The following is a 21,507-nucleotide window of genomic DNA, read 5'->3' on the forward strand; positions in this document are numbered from 1 at the left end:
AGATCTTAAAAACTTCATGATGACTTCATGTTTGATATTTTGATAAATATTGAATTGTAAATATATATTCAGAAAATAATAATTATATCTGCTTTTATATATAATATATATGAAATATTTTATTCATAATTGTCTAGGACTATAAATATTATAGAATTCTATATAACAATATAGTTAATATTAACTACTAAAATTGAAATAAAGGCCAATGAAAATAAAATAAATCATAATGACAAAATAAAATTTGAGAAAAATGATCTATTCAAATTAACCATATTTTTTTATTATTTTTAGTTGGCAATCATGGGTGGATCTCTAAACGTCAGGTTCATTGTTGTGAATTTGAAATGCTTTTACTCTTTTACTCGTAAAGATTAATTTAAATAAGTTAATATAATAAAGTTATAAAAATGCACAATCTTCAGAACGAACTAATTCTGATTTAGAGGAAGACGAGTTGTTTTTTCAAGACGTTGATATATTGCAGCAGCATGGAATCAACGTAGCTGATATAAAAAAGTTGAAATCGTCAGGAATATGTACCATAAAGGTATACAGATGATGACTAAGAAAAAACTAACGGCCATTAAAGGATTTCAGAAGCTAAAGTGGACAAGATAAAAGAAGCTTGTGTTAAAATTTCGACCGTTGGATTGTGAACGGCTTTGGAGGTTAGCGAAAGGCGCAAAATGGTATTCCTCCGCGTGAGCACTGGAAGTCAAGAACTAGAGTAATTATTGAAAGCTTTTTTAATAGAACTTCTTAACGTCTTTTATTTTAGTTAAATCTGACATATTTTCATTTCATATCATTTCATTTTGTGCTGCTATGTAGGGTTTCAGCGGGGCTTAAAGGTCCGCGGGTAAAGCTCCACCAACGATATCTCAAAAACCAGTAAAGTTAGTAATTTTTTTAACAGTATATGAAAACAATGATATTCAGCCTTCTTGATTCTTATGATGTCGCAATCGGGAAATTAACGCGCACTTTTTTTTGCTATTAGCTATTTTGATTGTGAGCAATGTTGTTTTGTTTACGACACCTCGATATTATTTTTAAGTATGCATTATTTTAGAAGATGTATTGTTAAGTTCAAGTAATATTCAATGATTTTTTATACTACCTCTATAAAAGCTCACACTTGACTGGGGTAAAAAGGACACAACTAATCCTTTACCTTGGGGCAAAGGTTTATAAAATATAAAAAACAGCAAATAAAGAAAATTAAGTTAATAAGCAATTTTACAAAAAAAAATTAAGCTATAGTAATGTATGGCATCGTGCCTTAAGGCAAATTGCTGGAACTTTCCGCAGCGTAACGAAATGTTCAAGAAATAAAATAATGTTTTCAAATATTATTATAAACACTGTAACATTGTCTAATATTTATAAGAAATATATAAACTGAATTACAAAGGTAAATTTATTTATTTAAAGTATATAAGTGAGCTTTTTTTAAAAAAATGTAATAAATAAAAAAAAATCTCTTAAAGCAATTTTTTTGTCAACGCAAGAAGAAAGTTTTTATGAACCATTAAATCGGATGCTTAGTCCTCTCAAAACTGCTGCTTTTTGTATTTCACTCTATATCTTCGAAATGGCTGGGCCTGTTTTTAAATCAAAAGCTAATCACCACTTCTCTCAATTATTACAAATTGAATGCTTTTTGTAATCATTCTAATCGGGAACTCCGTTCTCTCAAAAGCTCTATTCATATTTTCTGCACTCTTTTGCTCCGTATCTTCCGCCGTAACGGATGGACCTGTATCTGCCAAAAACTAATCAGCGCATCTCCCTATCAATGGGAATCGAATGTTTTTCGAAACCATTCAAATCGGTTGATCCGTGCGCCCGAAAACGTCGACGGAAAATTGTGGACACACAAAACACACTCACACACACATATCAATTTTTGCTGAGCCATGCCAAAATGTTCAGAAACCTCTAAACGTGAGGATATGCAAAAACTTTCATTTTCGATTTTTGGCCCATTACTATAACTTACCCTACGGGAAGTTAAAAAATATATTGTTATTTGAAATCTGATGAGTATTTCTGACAAAATACAAGATTAAAGTTATTTACAGTATGTTATCACTGTAAAAATGCACACACAAAATTTATATTTAACTTTGGTTGTAATGTAGCTATTATTTTGTAAAATTCTAGCCGTTTCAATTTACCCCAACCATGGGGTAAAAAGGACCAGGTTACAAATATTCGAAAAATGTGTTTTATGCTGTTTTTTTTTTAATTTGTTACCTGTTTTTTTACCCCATAGACGCGGTCTACTGGAAAAATGTCTTATTTTTATTTTTAAAGGGATTTCAATTGAAATAATAGCTACTTTATTCGGCCAATGCAAAATATAAATTTTATGAGTACATTTATTTACAGAGTTAATACTGTATATAACCTTGATCTAGAATCGTCAGAAATAATTCATCAGCAGAGATGAAATAACAATTTATTCAATCATAGGACAAAATCAATAGGACAAAAATTTCATTTTAACTTTTCTAATTACTATTTTTTATTGTTTACACCTTTGCCAGGGTAAAAGTTCAGTTGGTTCTTGGTTCTTAAGGTAACAATTGTTACCCTACCCACGTGTAAGCTGTTTAAAGATTATATAAAAAAACTGTTGAATATTTCTTAAAATTATAACAATATATCTTATAAAATATATAAATAAATATATCTTATAAAATAATTGAATTACGAATAATTCAATATTATACTAAAATCTCGCAAACTAAACGTCTTGAGAATCAAGGTGATGGCTAGTTGTACCTCGTTTTCCCAGTTCTTGCCAATCTTGTTGTTAATTTTTTTTTACTTTACTTGAATTCTAGATGTCGATAGACCTGTTTACCTGTGGACCTTTAAGGCCCGCTCTAACCCTATAACTCCAAATCAAATTTAATCATTTTGAATGATCATCTTAAATATTTTCAAGTATTTTTAATACGTATATGCAACTTTTCTTAAGGAAATATTTAAAGTAAAAGTGTAAAATAAAATTAAAAAAACTTTAATTATAGTTTACTTCGTATAATAAATTTACTGTACCTTTGTAGAAGAATTGCAGCTAAGAAATTCTCTCGAGTTTTTAACTTGACAGAATATTTGACAAAAACATTAAGTACTTATATAATAATAATATTATAGTATTATATTTTATATAAATAATTTAATCATATTATTTGTTTAAAAGCAACTTTTAGGTGGCGGAATTGAATCAATGGCAATCACAGAAGCTTTTGGAGAATTTCGAACTGGCAAAACACAGTTATCGCACACACTGTGTGTCACTGCCCAAATGCCTGGTGCAAATAATTATAACGGCGGAAAAGTTATTTTTATTGACACGGAACACACATTGTAAGTAGTAGTTAAAATTGATATAAAAGATTTTTCAATTTATCCAATACTGAATTTGCTCATTGTCAGTATATTTTCAATATGTCAGAACTAGCACAAGGTTTTTGTGCTTTTATTATTGCATTTAAACTAGGTTTTCACCGAATATTCGGTTACTATTCGATATTCGGCACCTTTTTGATATTCGGCCGAATACCGAATAGTAACTTACAATGTTTGGAAGGTTTTAGTTTACATAATAATGATATGATAAAATAAATTCGTTATTATATTTTGTATATATGTATATAGTTTAAACTTTATCTACTTTTAAGATTATAAACGAACACGTGAACAGCTGTAATCAATATTCAAAGGACGCGTTACTGTTATATATTTATTTAATAAGAATCATTCAAGGGTTACACGCATATGTTGTATCTATATTCAATAAAGTCATTCATTATATTCAATCAAAGCATTTCTAAATAAATAGATATCATGGCAAAAAATACGAACAATATCTTTGGTCAGTTTTTATTTATTTTATTAAGATTAGCGTTCCAAATATATTAAAAACAACATTGTGTTTATAAAAGAAAATATTAAATGTTCATGAAGAAAATATAAAAAAATCGTTTTTTGATTTATTTCCCTATTACATATGTTATTTAAGTATTCGGTATTCGGCCGAAGAGTAAAAATGGTGCCAAATTATCCAAATAAGAAAGAGTAACCGAATAGTAGTTGCAACACTAGGCATAAAAATTGAATGTATATGTAGTACGTTAGTAATATAACAACTACGAATAGTAATTACATTATTACGAACAAGTTTAGGCGCTGAAAACCTGCCGAATTAGTTGCCGAATATTCGGTATTCGATCCCTGGAGCATGCCGAATATTCGGTATTCGGTCTCTGAAGCATGCCGAATATTCGGTATTCGGCACTTTGCCGAATATGCTATTTCTTGCAAGCCTAAATTTTAAACCAATTATATTATGATCTCTAGCAATATTAATTTAAAAATTTCATCATCTTACAGCAGACCTGACCGGTTGAGGCCAATTGCTGAACGATTTAATTTGGACCAGGTAGCTGTACTGGACAATGTACTTTATGCCCGCGCATATACTTCAGAACATCAATATGAGTTATTGGACTACGTAGCAGCTAAATTTCATGAAGAGGCCGGTGTATTTAAATTACTTATAATAGACTCATCAATGGCTTTATTTCGAGTTGACTATAGGTATTCCATTGAACACTTTAAGAACTATGTATATGAACTATGAATTAACACCTGCATAAATTATTGATTTATTAACGTTAATAAATATGATTTGATATAGATCTTTTGTTTATAATTAAGTAATTTTTAGTGGCCGTGGTGAATTGGCAGATAGGCAACAAAAGTTGGCTCAGTTGATGTCAAAGCTTCAAAAAATATCTGAAGAATATAATGTGGCAGTTTTTATTACAAATCAAATGACATCAGATCCTGGTGCCACATTATCATTCCAAGCGGATCCCAAGAAACCAATAGGTTTGGTGATCAGATTGATTTTCAGTTTTTAGTTATATAGATTATATTTGGATAACATAAATGTTTGAATATACATATAAGTCAGCTATTAAAAATATATCTCGTATTTTTTTTGTATCCTCAATGTTATTTATTTATAAATTTACACAGTAACTTAAACAAAATTAAATCCTTATTTTGGTAGATACTAATAAAAGATAAAGCTCTAGAATATTTTTAACAAAATTGTCATATTAAATAATTAACAAATAATAACTTTTATATATTAAATGCTTTCAAATAAATTTTTTTCAGGTGGTAACATAATGGCTCATGCCTCTACAACTCGTCTATCTCTTCGAAAAGGACGTGGTGAAACACGTATATGCAAAATATACGATAGCCCAGATTTACCAGAAAGTGAAGCAACATTTGCAATAACTACTGGTGGAATTGCAGATGCCAAAGATTAGTATTAATGTATAATCAAAAGGTTCTATTATTTATTTTAAAAAAACATAGTTGTATTAAATCATTCAATAATATATTTATACCATGCTCAACTGTTTATGGCATCCAATTTCTGTTGTATATTTTCCAATTGATTATAAAAGGCTGAAAGCTGCTCATGATTCATTTCAAGTTCGCACAAATCTTCACTGCCATCTTTCGATAAAACAAATTGCATCATGGCTGTAGGCAATTTCTGTTTCTGTTTTGTTGTTGAACATACTTGTAAACTTAATTGCCATTTAAAGTCCTCTAAGCGCGTTGGTTTATTTAAATCATTGGTACATAAATCTTCTAACAATTCTTTATTATTTTTCATCCATATCTTGATGAAGGGTTCTACTTTTGATTCGTTTATTCCTATGGACATCATTTTTGAATGCAGGACTGAAGGTTTAATGACATATTTGTCATTTTCAGTAAGCAAATATTGCACAGTGGAAATTAACAATTGTACTTCGTAAGAATTGAGTTTTAGAGATGATTCTAATTTGTTTATTTCCTCTGGTGACAGTTCCTTTTGGTTTTCAAGCATATCACTTATATGCGATACTAAAATAGGAAACTTTTTTTCATCCATAGAATTTATTATGGTTATCGCATTTTTGATCCTTAAAAATAAATATAATATCTATAATATTACTGCTAGAAAGACATATATAAAGTTGTTCGGAAAGTCACTTTGTTTTTTTACCACCAGAATTTAACTATATTTTTTTGAACCTAACATCACACTTAAGTCCTATAATTATTATATGATTTGAAACCTTATATTTTAAGGCTTGAATGTAAAAATTCTAATCAATTACATGCAGTAGTTTTAGATGGTGCCACTTTGAATATGGAAAGAATTGAGCAGCATTTTCAACAAATTTTACTCTTTTGCTATAGAAAAGGTATAAAAACTGTTTAAGCCAAAATGATTGATTGGTGTGTACGGAAATAACGTGTTGACAGTACGACAGTCCGAAAATTGGTTTGTTAAATTTCATTCCTGGTATTTTGATGTCCAAATTACAAGTCCAAGAAGTACGGTTGAAGCTGATAAAGACATGAGAAAGACATTAGTTGAAGCAAACCAGTGAATAACAATACATGAGATCCCTGAGTGAAAATTTATCAAATTTAACAGTTCATTACCACTTAAAAGGTCTGGGAATTTCCTCGAAACTCAATGTATGGTTCTCATAGAAAGAAACGTGTGTCGTCGCGCTGGCGTCCGCGAATAGCCCCTGGAAAGTCTTGAAAATTATCAGGTTTTGAAGCAATATGTCACTAAGAATTTCAAATGGGATGTAAAGAGTACAATACACGCAATTGCCCATGAGACAAAAAGGAAAAACCTGCTCAAAACAGGTGCAAAGCTGAAATTTACCAGAAAAAAGTGATGCAGTATGTTTGGTAAGATTTTAAAGGAGTTGTTCATTTTTCAGCTTTACCAGGATAACATAACGGTTATTTCAGATGCCTTATGTCATCAGCTGGATAAACTAAATGATATTCTTCAATAGAAAAGGTCAGAATTAACCCACAAGGTATAGTCCTGTATCAAGACAATGCAAGACCTCACATAAGCTTGATCAATCATCAATAGCTTTTGAAGCTTGAATGGAACCCAATGACACATTCCTCATATTCTCCAGATCTGCCATCATCAGACCAATATTTGTTCCGGCAACTAAAAAAATTTTTAGGCGGTGAAACCTTTACCTCAAATCAGACTGTCGAAAAGCACATTGATCAGTTTTTTGCCAATAAAGACCAAAACATTTATGATTTCGGTATTATGCTAATACCAGAAATATGACAAAAGATGTTCGATCAAAACTGCCAATACATAATTTATTAAAGCAAATGTTTATTGTAGTCTGTAAAAAACGAAGTTACTTTCCGAACATCCCAATACAATAAACATAATATATTTTTCATACTTGTTGTTTACTGTATACATCTTGAGGTCCATGATAGAGCTTTCACTTTGTCTTATGCATAAACTAGATAATTGGAAGAATTATGAATAGATTATATTGTCTATTGAATAGAATATATTGCCTAGGAAATTATTACTAAATTATTTCGATAATGTTTGTAATATGTTTTAACATCAGCAACTACAAACTATACACAACATTCTTGCTTCATATTTAGAAATAATGACGTTTGACATCATCTTTCATGGAAACGATAAATAACAATTTTTATTGGATTTTTAATATATTTGAAATCAAACTACATATTATATTCTTTTATTCATACCTACGAAAAATGTCTTATGACAAACAAAATATATAAAGTTATTTTCTACTTCGTGAGAATCTGAATCTTCTGTCAATTGTTGTGTCTGATAATTTAGAACACAGCAACGTCAACATAAGTTAGGTTAGTAGAATTAGATACAAACAAAATAATATTACTACTAAAAAATTTTTGCTGATTGAATTTGATTGACTTATTTTATTTACAGTAGTGCAAATTAAAAATGGACCAACAATAATTCGATTTCAAGTATTTATTATTTATGATAATGCGTAAGTTATTCCACAATATAACCTCGAGGCAAGGCAAATTTAACCAAATATGTGCACGTTATGGAAGTTCAGAAAAAGCAGTAGCAACAAATACCCAAAATAAAGTAATTCTTCAAACTGTTACTACTACTGAAGAATTGGAAAATGGTATTATCGATTGGAATACGGAATTAAAGAAAATTAAACAAGATGAAAACAGATCCGTCCTTTTACCCCCAACACAAGAAGATGACTTACAAAGCTTTACTCCCTATCTGAAACAGTCTTTTAATTTTGCTGCTTACGTCAATAAATCTAAAACATTGCAGGAATTAGTCAAGTTAGGAGTAGATTTGAGTAAACTAGAAAAAATGAAAAACGTTCCTGATTATATTTTGCAACTAGATTATGATAAAGATATTAAAAACAGAATAATTTATTTGAATGGCCTCGGTGTTCCCATGGAAGAACTTGGAAAATTTCTAACAAAAAACCCTGGATTTTTAAAAGAAGATATTGATGATGTACAAACTAGAATTTATTATATGCAGTACAAACAATTTACACCTGAAATGATTTCCAGAATCATAACAAAAAACCCTATGTGGTTGAGTTACAGGTAACGGAAATTCAAATTTTACATGCTAGCATGTTGGTTTTATATATTTAGGCATAAAGGGCCGTTCAAGTATTACGTAAGCACTATAGGGGGGCTGGGGGGGGTTATTTATTTGCTTATTTTGTTTAGTTTGGGTAAGAAATTTGCTTACTTTTGCTGACAAAGAGGAGGGGGGGGGGGTAAATAATTGTAATAAATCTGCTTACGTAATACTTGAACGATCCCTAACGAGTTTTTTTTTTTATATTTCAGTACAAGAGATATCGATCAAAGGCTAGGTTACTTTCAAAAAGATTTTAATCTCACAGGAAATGAAGTACGTGCATTGGCAAACGCACAGCCACGACTCATAACATATAGTATGAACTCAATCAAAGAAAATACTTTTACAATTAAAGAAGAAATGGGGTTTACAGATGATGAGATGAAAATTTTATTATTGAGGAAGCCGCGAATATGGATGCAAAGTAAGAATTATTAAATTTTTGGATTAAAGATCTATTCATTATATTTTGTGTGAAATTATAATATTTGAATAATTTCAGATAGATTTAAATTACTAGCAAAATTTGATTATATTCACAATACTATGAAAATATCACATAAACATATATTAGAAATGCCAGAAATATTTTATGCAAGAGAGTTTATAATTAAGCAAAGGGATTCGTTCTTGAGACATTTAAATCGCAATCAATATGATTGCACAAAACCTAACTACGTGTCTTTAAAAGCTTTGATTGAAGGAACTAATGAAGAATTTTGCATTAATGTTGCTGGTACACCTGTTGAAACTTTTAATTTATACCTCAAATCTTTATAGACAATGTTTGAAAATATTTGGTTAAGAAATACATTTATTGAATGAAACTATAATATATTTTTTTATTAATATAATTTAGTTAATATATGTTTTATAGGCCATTTGAAAACATTGAACAAGTTGAGAAACCAACTCACATTCTACTTTAGAATTTGACTAGATTTTATTGAAAATATGCAACGGTCTTTTAAGACTAATTACAGTCCTTTTTTTTTCAAACTCAAAAACTCTTCAAAAATTTGATGAGGTTGTATTTATTAACTTCACATAGGGTAAGTTAATAAATACAACTTTTTTGAGCTTTTGAACATTTTAAATTACGGTACGGGAAATGCCATGGCACCACTACTTTTATAATGTTTTGAACTATATGCTTAAAATAATTTGCTTAGTGCTTAAAATAATTTCGAGCAGGTTCCCAACAATTTGGAGGCCATGTTTATTTCTATGTAGTACAACACACATACTAAAAGATGTCCGCGGATTTTTGCCACTTCAACCGGTTTTGTAGGCCTATTTAATATTTTAATATATTAGTTTAGTGTAATAGAGTGGTTTAGACTCTATCAGCTTACAAAATTTCATCAAAATCATAAAAAGATCTACGATTAATTATGAATATGGCCCCGGCCCATCTTAACTAAAAACTAATCATCATCATGATGATCATCAATGATTTACCAACTGATGTCTTTCGAACGGTTTTCACATTTTCAAAATCGGTTGAAGATTTTTGCATAAAATTTTATTTTCTCAACTTTTTAAGTAATTCTGAATTGAATGAGACCAAATTTGAAAAAAAGTATGTGTGTGTGTAATTTGTATGCATGTGCGTGAGTATTTAGGCCAATTTTTGACCGTTCGTCAACGTTTTTTCAAAAATGGCTGCTACGTTTATTTTTCTACAGCTTTCAAAAATTTTTTAAGCCATTCGACCTAACTCAATTTCAACACCAGCTCTTTGTAATTAGCAGAATAGTGTAAAAAAAATTGTCCACGTTTTAGCTCACAATTATGAATCGATTTTAAAAATTCAAAAAACTGTTCGAAAGATATTATGGTAGATTATTTGGTAAAGATCGGCCCATAGATAAAAGAAGAGTATCGGCCGGATCGGCCGGGCCATTTCTTCACAATTAAATTTTAATTTATTTTGACGATTTTGATTTGTAAAAAAAAAATTAAATCTTTCAAGTAAAAGCCAAATATTTTGTCAATCTCATTTTTTAAGTTTTTCAAAAATTTTAATATTTTAATTTTCAGTGCGGAAAGTTTCAGCAATTTGCCTTAAGACACGATGCCATGCACCGCTAGTTTTGCAACAATTCAACAGTTTAATTAAACTCTTCGCTGCTTGATTTTGAGGTTTCCAGTTCCCGGATTCTCTAAAGCGAGTTGAAACATTAGTAGTGTCTTGTCTAGGTCTCAAAGTACAAAAAAGACACTATGCTCGAAACTATCGATGCCCATGCCAAACCGAGTCAAAATAATAAATCTATGGCCTAGTAGCTCTCTTGCTCTCTATGTTGATCAACAAGAATTTGTGATCACCCTGCTTTTTTGTTGAAAACCCTTTGAAAACTGTCAGATTTGTTTCATCTGTGTTTTCGTCCTGCTTTCTTGTTCAAGTATCAAGTAAATCTATTCGTATATTTTAGATATATGAAATTCAGCAATTTGATCGAATTCTGGTCTTGTTATTTCTTAATGCAAAGCAAAATAGCTTATTTACATAACCTATTAAAATGTCTGATTTAATCGATAGCAGCTCAACTGATCTCTCTAAACTAAAGGTGAATAAAAATTTTATCTATCATTATACGATTTCACTATTTTGTTATATAAATGGTATAATTACAATTGCTCATTATTAGAATATCAGTACCATGTTTTTGTGCCGGTTTCTGTTTATAAAATTTACTGAAGGAAAGACGTTCATGGTCTCTATTTAGTTAAACTTTACGAGTTTCCTTGAATTTTTAAAGAACAACACATGTTAGTTTATTTATTTTTGCCTTACTGGATGCGTAATTGATCTTGAAATGTGTGCCTGACATGTTTTTTATCACACGATTGTTTATTTTGCCACTACATACATATTATGTGAATAATTCTTGAGAATTAGTTTTGTACATAAAATTAATTTGTACTGTTAATTCTGTTACATGGTATGTTTATTAGTTTATGGTATAAATTATTGTTTTTTATAGGTTGCTGATTTAAAAAAAGAGCTGAAATCAAAGGGATTAAGCACAAATGGAAATAAGAACGAATTGATAGAAAGACTCAAAGATTCTTTAACTAATAATGATCTTGGTAAATAAATTGGTACATCTAATTAGTTAAGATTTTATCATTATATTATAATTTATGTAATGTGATATTTCAGATATAGCAGATGCCAAGTCTGATGTTTTGGCAGATTCAGCTATATTAGACGAAGATGTATTGAATGTAAGTATTTAAGTTCATAAATGTATGATAGAAAGTTTGCATCATTTAGTTTTTCTTAAATATATAGTCAAGTTGAGAATATTATAAGGTTGTTCGGAAAATCACTTCGTTTTTTTACCACCAGAATTTATCTATATTTTTTTGAAAATAACATCACACTTTAAAGCTTTATTTTAAGGCTTGTGTGTAACAAATTCTAATCAATTACATGCAGTAGTTTTTGGATGGTGCCACTTTGAATATAGATAGAATTAAGCAGCATTTTCGACATATTCTACTCTTTTGCTATAGAAAAGGTAAAAAACTGTTTAAGTGAAAATGAAATTGATCGATGTGTATGGCAATGACCTGTTGAAAGTATGACAATGCCAAAATTGGTTTGCTAAATTTCATTCCTGGTATTTTGATGTCCAAGAAGTATGGTTGGAGCTGATAAAGACGCGAGAAAGGCATTGGTTGATGCAAACAGGCAAATAACAATACATAAGATCCCATTGAATTAAAAATTATCAAATTTAACAGTTTATGACCACTCAAGAGGTCTGGGATTTTCCTCAAAACTCAATGTATGATTCTCATAGAGCGAAAGGTATTGTACTGCATCAGGTCGACCCAAGACCTCACATAAGTTTGGTCAATCGCCAAAAGCTTTTGAGGCTTAAATGGGACCCATTGATACATTCAGCATATTGTCCAGACCTGTCATCATTGGACCATTATTTGTTTCGGTCACTAAAAAAAGTTATAGTCAGTAAAACCTTTACCTCAAATCAGCATGTCAAAAAGCACTTTTATCAGTTTTTTGCCTATAACGACCAAAAAATTTATGATCTATGAATTATGCTATTACCAGAAATATGACAAAAGATATTTGATCAAAACTGCCAATACATAATTTATTAAAGTATTTGTTTATTGTACGAAAATTACATGCCAAAATGTCTACAAAAAATGAAGTTACTTTCCGAACAACCCAATAGATTATAAAGAGATTAAAATTTACTAATTACAATATAAGATTCATTCTATTTACTGTAGTTGCATTGATCTCCTATTTGAATTATTATTTTTCATATTTTTTGTGTTATAAAATAGGATGACGAACTGGAGGATAAAGATGTTGATACAACTCCTCCAATTGAAAATACAATCACATTAAAAAGAACACATGATATGATTGATGAAAAACATGAAGAAACAGACATCAAGGATAATACTGTAGAAGTTGAAACAACTGTAGAAAAACCTACATCAGAAGAACCGAGGAAAATAATCAAACTAGGCTCATATTCTGATAAAGAGGTTTGTTCTTAAACAATTTTAAGTAACTTTCTTCAAATAATGTGTAATAATATGATATATTGCTTCAAACATAAACATTTGAATAATTTTATTGAAATTTATTCTTTAGTTTGCATTTTGTTTTGACATTTCTATTGTAAAATACTTTATCTAGGGAATGACAAGCAAATTATAATCAGTTTTCAAAACTTAGATTTTTTGAATAATTATAATAATGTTTGAAAAAGAAATTACTGATGACTTGATTAGAAAATAAACAGACAAAACTAATATAGTTTATTAGTAACTAATTAGTAACTATAAATAATAAAATAAGTGCGTGGAATATATATAATATATAATCAAAATCATAAATGAATGGATTATATATAACAAACAGTTAGAATGACAATTAGGTGTTTTTAAATAAACATGTTGAAAAGAGTTAGAACTGGGAAAATCTGCATGATAGATTATGCACTAAAAATGTTTTTAATGATAACTTCGAATATCACTAAATTTTTTTTTTTTAAATAAAATATGTTTCAATTTGCTTTTATTAACTTTGCTTTTAAAAAAGTAACAATTGTGTAACTAAATGTTTCTAGTAATATTTGTATTTTGAGTTTGTCTTATGAACGAACAAATTTGTTCTTTTGATGAAAGAGGAATGTGATTTTGTGACAAACTAATTATTTTGAATATGATCCTAAGCCACTTGAGTCAAATTCTTTTTTTGTGTTAGCTGATTCAGTTACACAGGTGCGAATACTTAAAATATTGATTTTTAATTGGTCATCGGTATATTGAAAAGAATCAAGAACAAAAATAGGAATATTGAAAATAAACCGACATAGAAAACTGAAATGAAAAAATTACTTCTCTACTTATTTGTTAAAAAAATGAAATTTGAATAAGAATACAATATGGGAAACAAATAGTGAATGTTAAATTATCTAAATTTGTTGCAGACTATATTATTTATAATAACTAATGTTGAATAATTATTTGTTATCTGTATTAAACAAAATTTACTCCTGGTAATTTTTTCTTAACATAGGGCAGTTGGATTTGTAATTAATTTGGTATTTTCTCTTACAAACATATTGATGATCTATATTGGAAAATATTTTTGATTTAATGAAGGCCAGTGAATAATAATTTTTAATATCAAGCTGCAATAACTTATCATATCTGTTAATAGTTGTTCGACAATAAACATGTGGGGAAATAGATGTTACTTTGAACAAATAATATTGAACAAACCATTTTAATTAACATTTATGGTATGTTAAAGGTTTAAATTAAACATTATGAACAGTAGCCAATTTTTTTTCACTAAGCTTGGAGATATTATAAACACATGATAAAAGCAAACATAAAAATATATCCATAATAACAGGCTACAGATAGTTAATTTTTTATGTTCTTGATTAACAACTTTATATATAGGGTTACAGATTCTCAAACTTAGTTTATAATAACCTATTTTTTTGTATATTTTGTTAAAACATATAATTAGGAAAATCTCATAAATATTAGCATATTTCAAAAATACTTGGAATTAGTGCATGATATATTCCTTTCACTTATATAGCTTTTTTAAAAGAAAAATTTTTGGGTATATATTTAGGTCTGCAAGTACTAATAAGTAATATTATTACTTAAATATTTTTAACTTATTTTTTTTATCCTTTTCCTCCTTTTACTTATATAGCTCTTGCAAAAGAAAAAAATTTGGGTATATGTTCAGGTCTACAAGTACTAATAAGTAATATTATTACTTAAATAAGAATATTTTTTAACTTATTTTTTTTTTGTTACAGCGTCTAGAGATGCGTGCAAAGAAATTTGGGACACAATTACCATCTGATATGAAGAAAGAATTACGGGCTCAAAGATTTGGGCTGAACAATTCTAAGTCAATAGCAAAGAGTGAGGTAAGAATTGATTGAAGTTAAATATGAATTTTTAACAAATATATCAAATAATCATCTTTGATATTTATGATTTGAAATTAATTTAAAAAAAAAACATAAGAATGATAATATTATTAAAGAACTACTTAGGCATATGTGCATTATATTTAACTTTGTAAACAAAAAGTATGTATTTACACTTAAAAATACGATTTGCAATTTTTATATTTTGATGTTTCAAATTATTCTGACCATTTTACCAGTATCTCGAAATGAAAAGTGTGCATATGTGAGGCCGATTATTTTCGTTTCCAATAACAATTGTTATTCACAGAGAAGCATCTTCTAAACATATTTTTTTTTTTAAACAATCAATTGATATCAAGATATTTATTTTTGGCGTCATTTCATGGCGTTATTCACAGAGAAGCATCTTCTAAACATATATTTTTTTTAAACAATCAATTGATATCAAAATAATATTATTTTTGGGCATCATTTTCACACTCGTCTATTGTGTTTTAAGCAACTTTGACCTTATTTGCAATTGTAAACAAATTAATATTTAAGATATTTGTGTCAACATCTGTATGCATAAGGAATATTTTAAGTCATCAAGTACATATTTTGGTAAACATGCTCTTTTTGGATTTTCATTAAGTTTCATTTGCAATAAATCAACAAGGACTCTGTGTACTATTGTCTAACTTATTGTTAGTTAAATCATTCGCCAAAAAACGCAGAAACTTACGCTCAGGGTTCTTGTATATTTTTACGTTTCAAAGGCTTTTGAACATTCTGACATACCTTACAAGAAATAGTATGTGTGGTGTGGGTGTATATGTGCATGTTTCCATGCAATTTTTCGTCCACGATTTCGGGCGCACGCATCAACCGATTTAAATGATTCAAAAAACATTCGATTCGTATTAATTGGGAGACATGCTAAATACATAATGTTATCTTTTCTCTCTTTTATAGGATGCAACCCTTGAAGTTTTAAAAAAGCGAGCGGAGAGGTTTGGAAGCTCTGTTTCGAAGAAACTTTCGGAGGCCGAGGCTAAAGAAAAGCTTGAGAAAAGGAAAGAACGATTCGGTTCAATTCAGAATACTAATGTAACAACATCACCAACTGATGTTAAAATAAAAGCTACAATGACAAATGCTGAAAAAGCCCAGCTACGATTGAAGAGATTCAATATGGGAGTCAAGTAAATAATATATCTTTTTTTGTAAGTTGTTTAACATCAGAAAATATATGTATTATTAGTTTTTTTAAAATATCGAACGACGTTTTTTAAAATCCCAACTAATGCATATGTTATAAATTAGTGTTTTTTTGCACCATATTGAATTACTATTTTTATAACTTTGTTATGGATATATTTTAATGATAAATGAATGAAAGATTGTATTAATGTAATTTATATATTATATAAATATGCTCGGTATTTGTGATGATTGATGATAACGCACTGAATAAATTTTCACTTGAAGTTTTTTTAAATAAACATTTATAATTTATTACATATCAATATGAAGTAAAAAAAATGTAAATATTGATTAGGAAAATTGACTGACATTCTGAAAGTTAGCTAATTCACATTTTACCCTTTTATTCTATCTCACTTTTTGTCATAACCATAATCATATCCAGTCAGGTTTCGATCGCGTTATTTATAACAACCAAGATTAAAAAACTCGCATTGGATTATAAGTTTGTTATTAGTTTCAGTCCAGTTTTTATTTATCATCATTAATGATTGAAATCTTATAAATAATCATAAATTAATCAAACAAAATTATATCACAATATATACTTTATATATATTTCATCTCATATTCTTCGGATCTAAAGATTTGAACTATTTTAAATGGCAAATAAAATAATAATCAAATATCAATTATTTAAAACTTTTTAGTTCAAGAATAAATTTAACTAAAAATTATATATTAAAATCTCAGTCTGTTAGGTCTATTAAAAATTAATACATTTTAATTCCATAAATGTGAACTTCTTCATATTATTGTGGTTATTAATGGCAATTTAATAAAATCAAACCAATTAATTATTTACATCACTTTGTACATTTGGCATAACTTGCATTGTTTCTAGAATTGTTATTGATTCTCTGTTAAAAATATTTTGATGATAAAATTTTCTGAAAGTTCCTTTCAACGCCTGATGAACTTCTTGGTTCAGAAAGCAGAACAAGCATGAAACGCATATTCCCTGAAACATAAAAAATAAAATTATTAACTTACATTTATTTGATATGAAGAAAACATTAAAAGAGCAAGAAGTGCCAGAAATGGTATTTTCGTTTTTGTGAGTTTTTGAGATAACGGAGCGTCCAATTTAAATCATTCAAAAAACATTTTACTAGTATTGACGAAATGAACAAATTGAACTTTACAACATTTTTGTAAAGGTAGGTCTAGCGTCTCCGAAGATCCAATAAAAAAGTAAAAAATAAATCAATTTGGCGGTCAAAAATGATCATTAGACATGATACGATGAACATATGTACATCGTATTTTCAGATATTTTATAAAGATTATAATAATTTATGATAAATTTGATTATAATAAAGATTATGATAAGTACAAATTTTGTGTATATTTATATGGGTTCCGTTCCCTCGTTTACACGTTAGCCGACTACGCTAACTTAATATTGCGACGCCAAATCAGCTATTCAGCGCGATTGTTTAAAAAAAATGTTCAAAATTAAAAAAAAAAACAAAATATAAGAAATCTAATTTTTCCAAAAAATAATAATATTACAAAACAAATAATATTGTGTAATATTTAAATAAGAGTGATAGATTATAATAATTTTTGGGTAAAAAAACATATCACCAACACATTGCAATTCACCATATACAATGAAACACATGTTTTTAAACTGAAATTGAATTGAAGAAATGCATATATATGTATTATAACAAACCTGTGAGCTTAATAATACAGACGAAACTATTTGATAAATCACTTCTGCAAACGTTCCAGTATTTGGTCTGAATGGAATGAGTAAATGCTGCAATCCAAAGAGTGGAATCTGAAAACATCAAAGCATAATCAGGATTTGGAATTTAATAATTTCTTTCTGCATGCGATTCACGATACAATTTAATTAAGAAGGGCCGTGCCTGGGTATGTGGCCGCCTGCGTGCGAGCATATAAATGGCCGCCCATAAAAATAGAATAATAGGAAAATATCCAATATGTTCTCACAAAAAAATACGACTTGTAATTTGCATGTTTTCTCGACATTTCAAGTCATTCTGAATCGTTTGAGACCAAATTTAAAAAAAAACGTGTATATGAGCCGATTTTTTTACTTTTCGCCAACGTTTTCTCAAAAACGAATTGAACTTGAATTCAAATATTCAAAAGTTTAAAAGTCATTTGATGTAACTAATAAACACTAGCGTCTTTCAGTTTTGTGCTACGATCGGCCAAGCTGTTTCTAATCAACAGAAAAATATAAAAATTTTCGTACACGTTTTAGCCAAAAATTCTGCATCGATTTTAAAAATTCAGAAACTGTTTGAAATAAATCATTTAGGAATCGTGCTGATTAGTTCTGAGAGATCGATCGGATCGTTTCTTCGTGTTTAATTTTGAAACTAGCTGTAAGTTGAATTCTGTCTTAAGGCAATTAGGGCATCGTGCCTTAAGGCAAATTGCTGGAACTTCCCGTACCAAAAATTATTATTTTTTTTAAAAATGTATAACATTTTTGAAAAAAAAATTACTTCGAAAAAATAAGACTTTTGAGAAACTATAAATTTGACAAAAAATTACTTTTTTTTTGAAAAAAGAAAATTAAAAAAAAAATTTTTTTTTTAAATCTTTTTTTTTGAAAAAAAAATGTTTTCTTTATTTTGACATATGTTGGAAGATCTGAACTTTTTTTCAAAGCAATCGTACTGCTTTAAATGCATAGAGACAAAATATAAAGCGCGTAAGCGCCGCGTCGCTGTCTAACGGGTAAACATTGGTACGGAACCCATAGGAATGTAAACAAAATTTATACTTATTGTTAAAATCTCTATAAAATATCTGATAATTTGATGTGCATATGTCTAATGATCATTTTTGACCGCCAAATGGCATTTTTTTTTTTTTTTTTTGTTATATCTCCGAAACCGCTAAACCTGTCCTTATAAAAATTTGATCAAATCTTCATCTTGTCAATACAAGTAAAATGTTTTTTGAATTATTAAAATCGGACGCTCCGTTCTATTGAAAACTGAGGTACCGTTTTGGCACTTTTTGCCCCATATCTTCGGAACGGCTAGACCTACCTCCGCCAAAAACTAATCAGCACGTCTCCTTATCAATACGGATCGAATGTTTTTTAAATTATTCAAATTGCTTCATCCGTGTTCCTGAAATCGTCGACGAAAATTTGTATCCGCACACACATACATACTACGCACACACACACACACATACATCCATTTTTTCTAAGGTATGCCAAAATATTCAGAAACCTCTGAAACGTAAAGATATATAAAAATTTTCATTTTCGATTTTTTTGCGATTACTATAACTTACCCTACGGGAAGTTAATATTGCTCTTCAATGATATTTATAAAACTTACTTGGCGATAGTGATCATGGTCTCAAAAATAACTAAATATTTCGACCCCACGGTAAGTCATTTTTATTTTTAAAATACTATCAAATACTTTTTTACGTGAGTCAAAATTTCATTTTTAGTCGACATTTTCTTAAAAATGCACAATCCTATTTGAAAAATCATTGAAATTCGCAAATTCCATAAGCGCTCATGCTGGTTAGTTTTGCCTCACGATCGGTCGAGCCGTTTCTTTAGAATTGTCAAAAAAGTCTAAATTTTTCGTCCGCGTTATAGCCTATATTCGTAAATCGATTTTTTAAATTTAAAAACCATTGCAAACGTTCTATTTGAGAATAGTGCTTAAATTTTGTCAATAATCGACTAGTCGTTTCTCAGTTATTGATTAACAGATTGCTTTGGAAATTTGAATCATGTTTACTACAGTTTGCTTCTTGTTCGATAGTATGTAATTTTTAAACTATTTATAAAAAATAACTAACATTTTTAGAAAATTTGTACAAAATTGAATAATCTGCGATAGTTTTTCACATTGCAATGTTGTACCCATGAATCAATATATTTTTTATAGTTAAGTCGATTATTTACACATGCTGTATAGTTCATGCAACTTGCTTTACAGCAAAGTTGCCACTTATACCAAGATTATACACTTATGAATTATTTGGAAACAGAGCCGCATTCAATACGGCCGCCTTTGGCTGATTTTTAGTAAGGTACTTTGGTCTTTTAAATTTATAAAGCGGACTTTACGGCAGCGACTGAAGTCAGCGGACTTTGAGTTTGGCCGCCTCTTAATCCAGCAATCTTAATTTGGCCGCCTTTTAATTCAGTGGACTTTTAATGCGACAGCTATTTATTATGGCCACTTTTTGTTATGGCCGCCTTTAAATATGTTGTTTTTTTCATTTGGCCGCCTCAAAAGGTCAGGCACGGCTCTGACTGCATAGTGTATAGAAAACATAAAACCATAAAACCATCTAAATTTACGTTGCTCCGCCGGTGCGATTTTTGATATAAGTACTTACCGTAATACCGTAATAAATTAAAGCTTTAGACGTAATAAAATTGCATAGTATTAAATAAAATAATACAATAAATATTATATAAAATGGTGAGGAAGTTAAAATCACAACTATTATTATCTAAGAATATATCTATAATCTATTATTATCTAATAAGAAAAGTTACATTATTATTAATAATGCTATCTCTTTAACAGTAACAGCAAAAATTAAATAGTATAAAAAAATCTCTGAAAAAATCGCGTTTATGATCAAAGCTATATCAAGACTTGCCAGTGCTGGATTACCCCATAGGCCCGTGAGGTCCGGGCCTAGGGCGGCACCATTTGGGGGGCGGCAAATTTTTCAGAATGTCAAAATTTTAAATCCGAAAAATTGTCACGGCAATTTATTTTAAGCATTGATCCTGATCTCGATAATTTTGTGTGAGATAGAATGTTATTCGTTTTCTAATCAAACTTATTCATGGGCGCCTCATTAATATTTTTATTGATGTATCATGTTTAAAATAAAATAAAAAATCAAATTGATAAGCTTTTTTGGGAAAAATAAAATAAAATAAAAAAAAAAGTTGGGAGAAATAAATAATTTTATAATTTTTATTTTTAGCTCGAAAATTAACATAACATATTAATTGTTATTTTATGATAATTTAATTATTTCGTTGTTCATATATATTTTTAACTACCTCTAGGGTAAGTTATTGTAATCGTCCAAAAATCGAAATTGAAAATTTTTACACTTCTCGAGATTTTGAAGGTTTCTGAACATTTTGGCATACCTCAGAAAAAATGGATGTGTGTATGTATGTATGGATACAATTTTTCGTCCACATTTTCGGGAGCACGGATCAACCGATTTGAATGGTTC

The 21,507-nt window shown here is 28.9% G+C and overlaps 5 protein-coding genes across 7 annotated transcripts in view; 3 read left to right on the plus strand and 2 right to left on the minus strand.

Moving 5' to 3' along the window:
* Nucleotides 1–303: 303 nt before the first annotated feature.
* Nucleotides 304–5,363, plus strand: LOC113367165 (meiotic recombination protein DMC1/LIM15 homolog). The gene is made up of 6 exons (XM_026608795.1): nt 304–326; nt 403–550; nt 3,218–3,384; nt 4,411–4,617; nt 4,748–4,911; nt 5,206–5,363. Exons 1-6 carry the CDS (start codon nt 304–306, stop codon nt 5,361–5,363), a joined length of 867 nt encoding a protein of 288 aa, XP_026464580.1.
* LOC113366492 (COMM domain-containing protein 10-like) lies at nt 5,123–7,753 on the minus strand. Of its 3 annotated transcripts, none has more exons than XM_026608101.1 (3): nt 7,657–7,753; nt 7,332–7,394; nt 5,123–6,011 (listed from the first exon to the last, which is right to left on the minus strand). In XM_026608101.1, the coding sequence occupies exons 2-3, from the start codon at nt 7,361–7,363 to the stop codon at nt 5,450–5,452; spliced, it is 594 nt and encodes a 197-aa protein (XP_026463886.1). In that variant the 5' UTR covers nt 7,364–7,394; nt 7,657–7,753; the 3' UTR covers nt 5,123–5,449. The 3 variants fall into 3 exon arrangements, with proteins under 3 accessions (XP_026463886.1, XP_026463887.1, XP_026463888.1); XM_026608102.1 differs by lacking the exon at nt 7,657–7,753 and having other exon boundaries at nt 5,206–5,331; nt 5,445–6,011; nt 7,332–7,534; XM_026608103.1 differs by lacking the exon at nt 7,657–7,753 and having other exon boundaries at nt 5,209–5,334; nt 5,445–6,011; nt 7,332–7,534.
* Nucleotides 7,608–9,349, plus strand: LOC113366491 (transcription termination factor 3, mitochondrial-like). The gene is made up of 4 exons (XM_026608100.1): nt 7,608–7,779; nt 7,865–8,526; nt 8,779–8,993; nt 9,072–9,349. Exons 2-4 carry the CDS (start codon nt 7,919–7,921, stop codon nt 9,347–9,349), a joined length of 1,101 nt encoding a protein of 366 aa, XP_026463885.1. The 5' UTR covers nt 7,608–7,779; nt 7,865–7,918.
* Nucleotides 9,350–11,027: 1,678 nt separating this feature from the next.
* Nucleotides 11,028–16,218, plus strand: LOC113367166 (SAP domain-containing ribonucleoprotein-like). The gene is made up of 6 exons (XM_026608796.1): nt 11,028–11,142; nt 11,560–11,665; nt 11,739–11,803; nt 12,899–13,105; nt 14,911–15,024; nt 15,985–16,218. The coding sequence occupies exons 1-6, from the start codon at nt 11,095–11,097 to the stop codon at nt 16,216–16,218; spliced, it is 774 nt and encodes a 257-aa protein (XP_026464581.1). The 5' UTR covers nt 11,028–11,094.
* Nucleotides 16,219–17,068: 850 nt separating this feature from the next.
* The window catches only part of LOC113367167 (calcitonin gene-related peptide type 1 receptor-like), a 30,968-nt gene continuing 26,529 nt past the window's right edge, over nt 17,069–21,507 (minus strand). Inside the window, exons 10-11 of the mRNA XM_026608797.1 lie at nt 17,957–18,064; nt 17,069–17,236 (exon numbers count right to left, since the gene is read on the minus strand). Coding sequence (XP_026464582.1) covers nt 17,069–17,236; nt 17,957–18,064 — 276 coding nt within the window. The remainder of the gene's footprint in view (nt 17,237–17,956; nt 18,065–21,507) is intronic.

The sequence above is a fragment of the Ctenocephalides felis genome, unplaced genomic scaffold, assembly GCF_003426905.1.
Source record: "Ctenocephalides felis isolate EL2017-DRISC unplaced genomic scaffold, ASM342690v1 CF-g0.4_SCAFFOLD_01170, whole genome shotgun sequence".
Classification (NCBI taxonomy): Eukaryota; Metazoa; Arthropoda; class Insecta; order Siphonaptera; family Pulicidae; genus Ctenocephalides; species Ctenocephalides felis.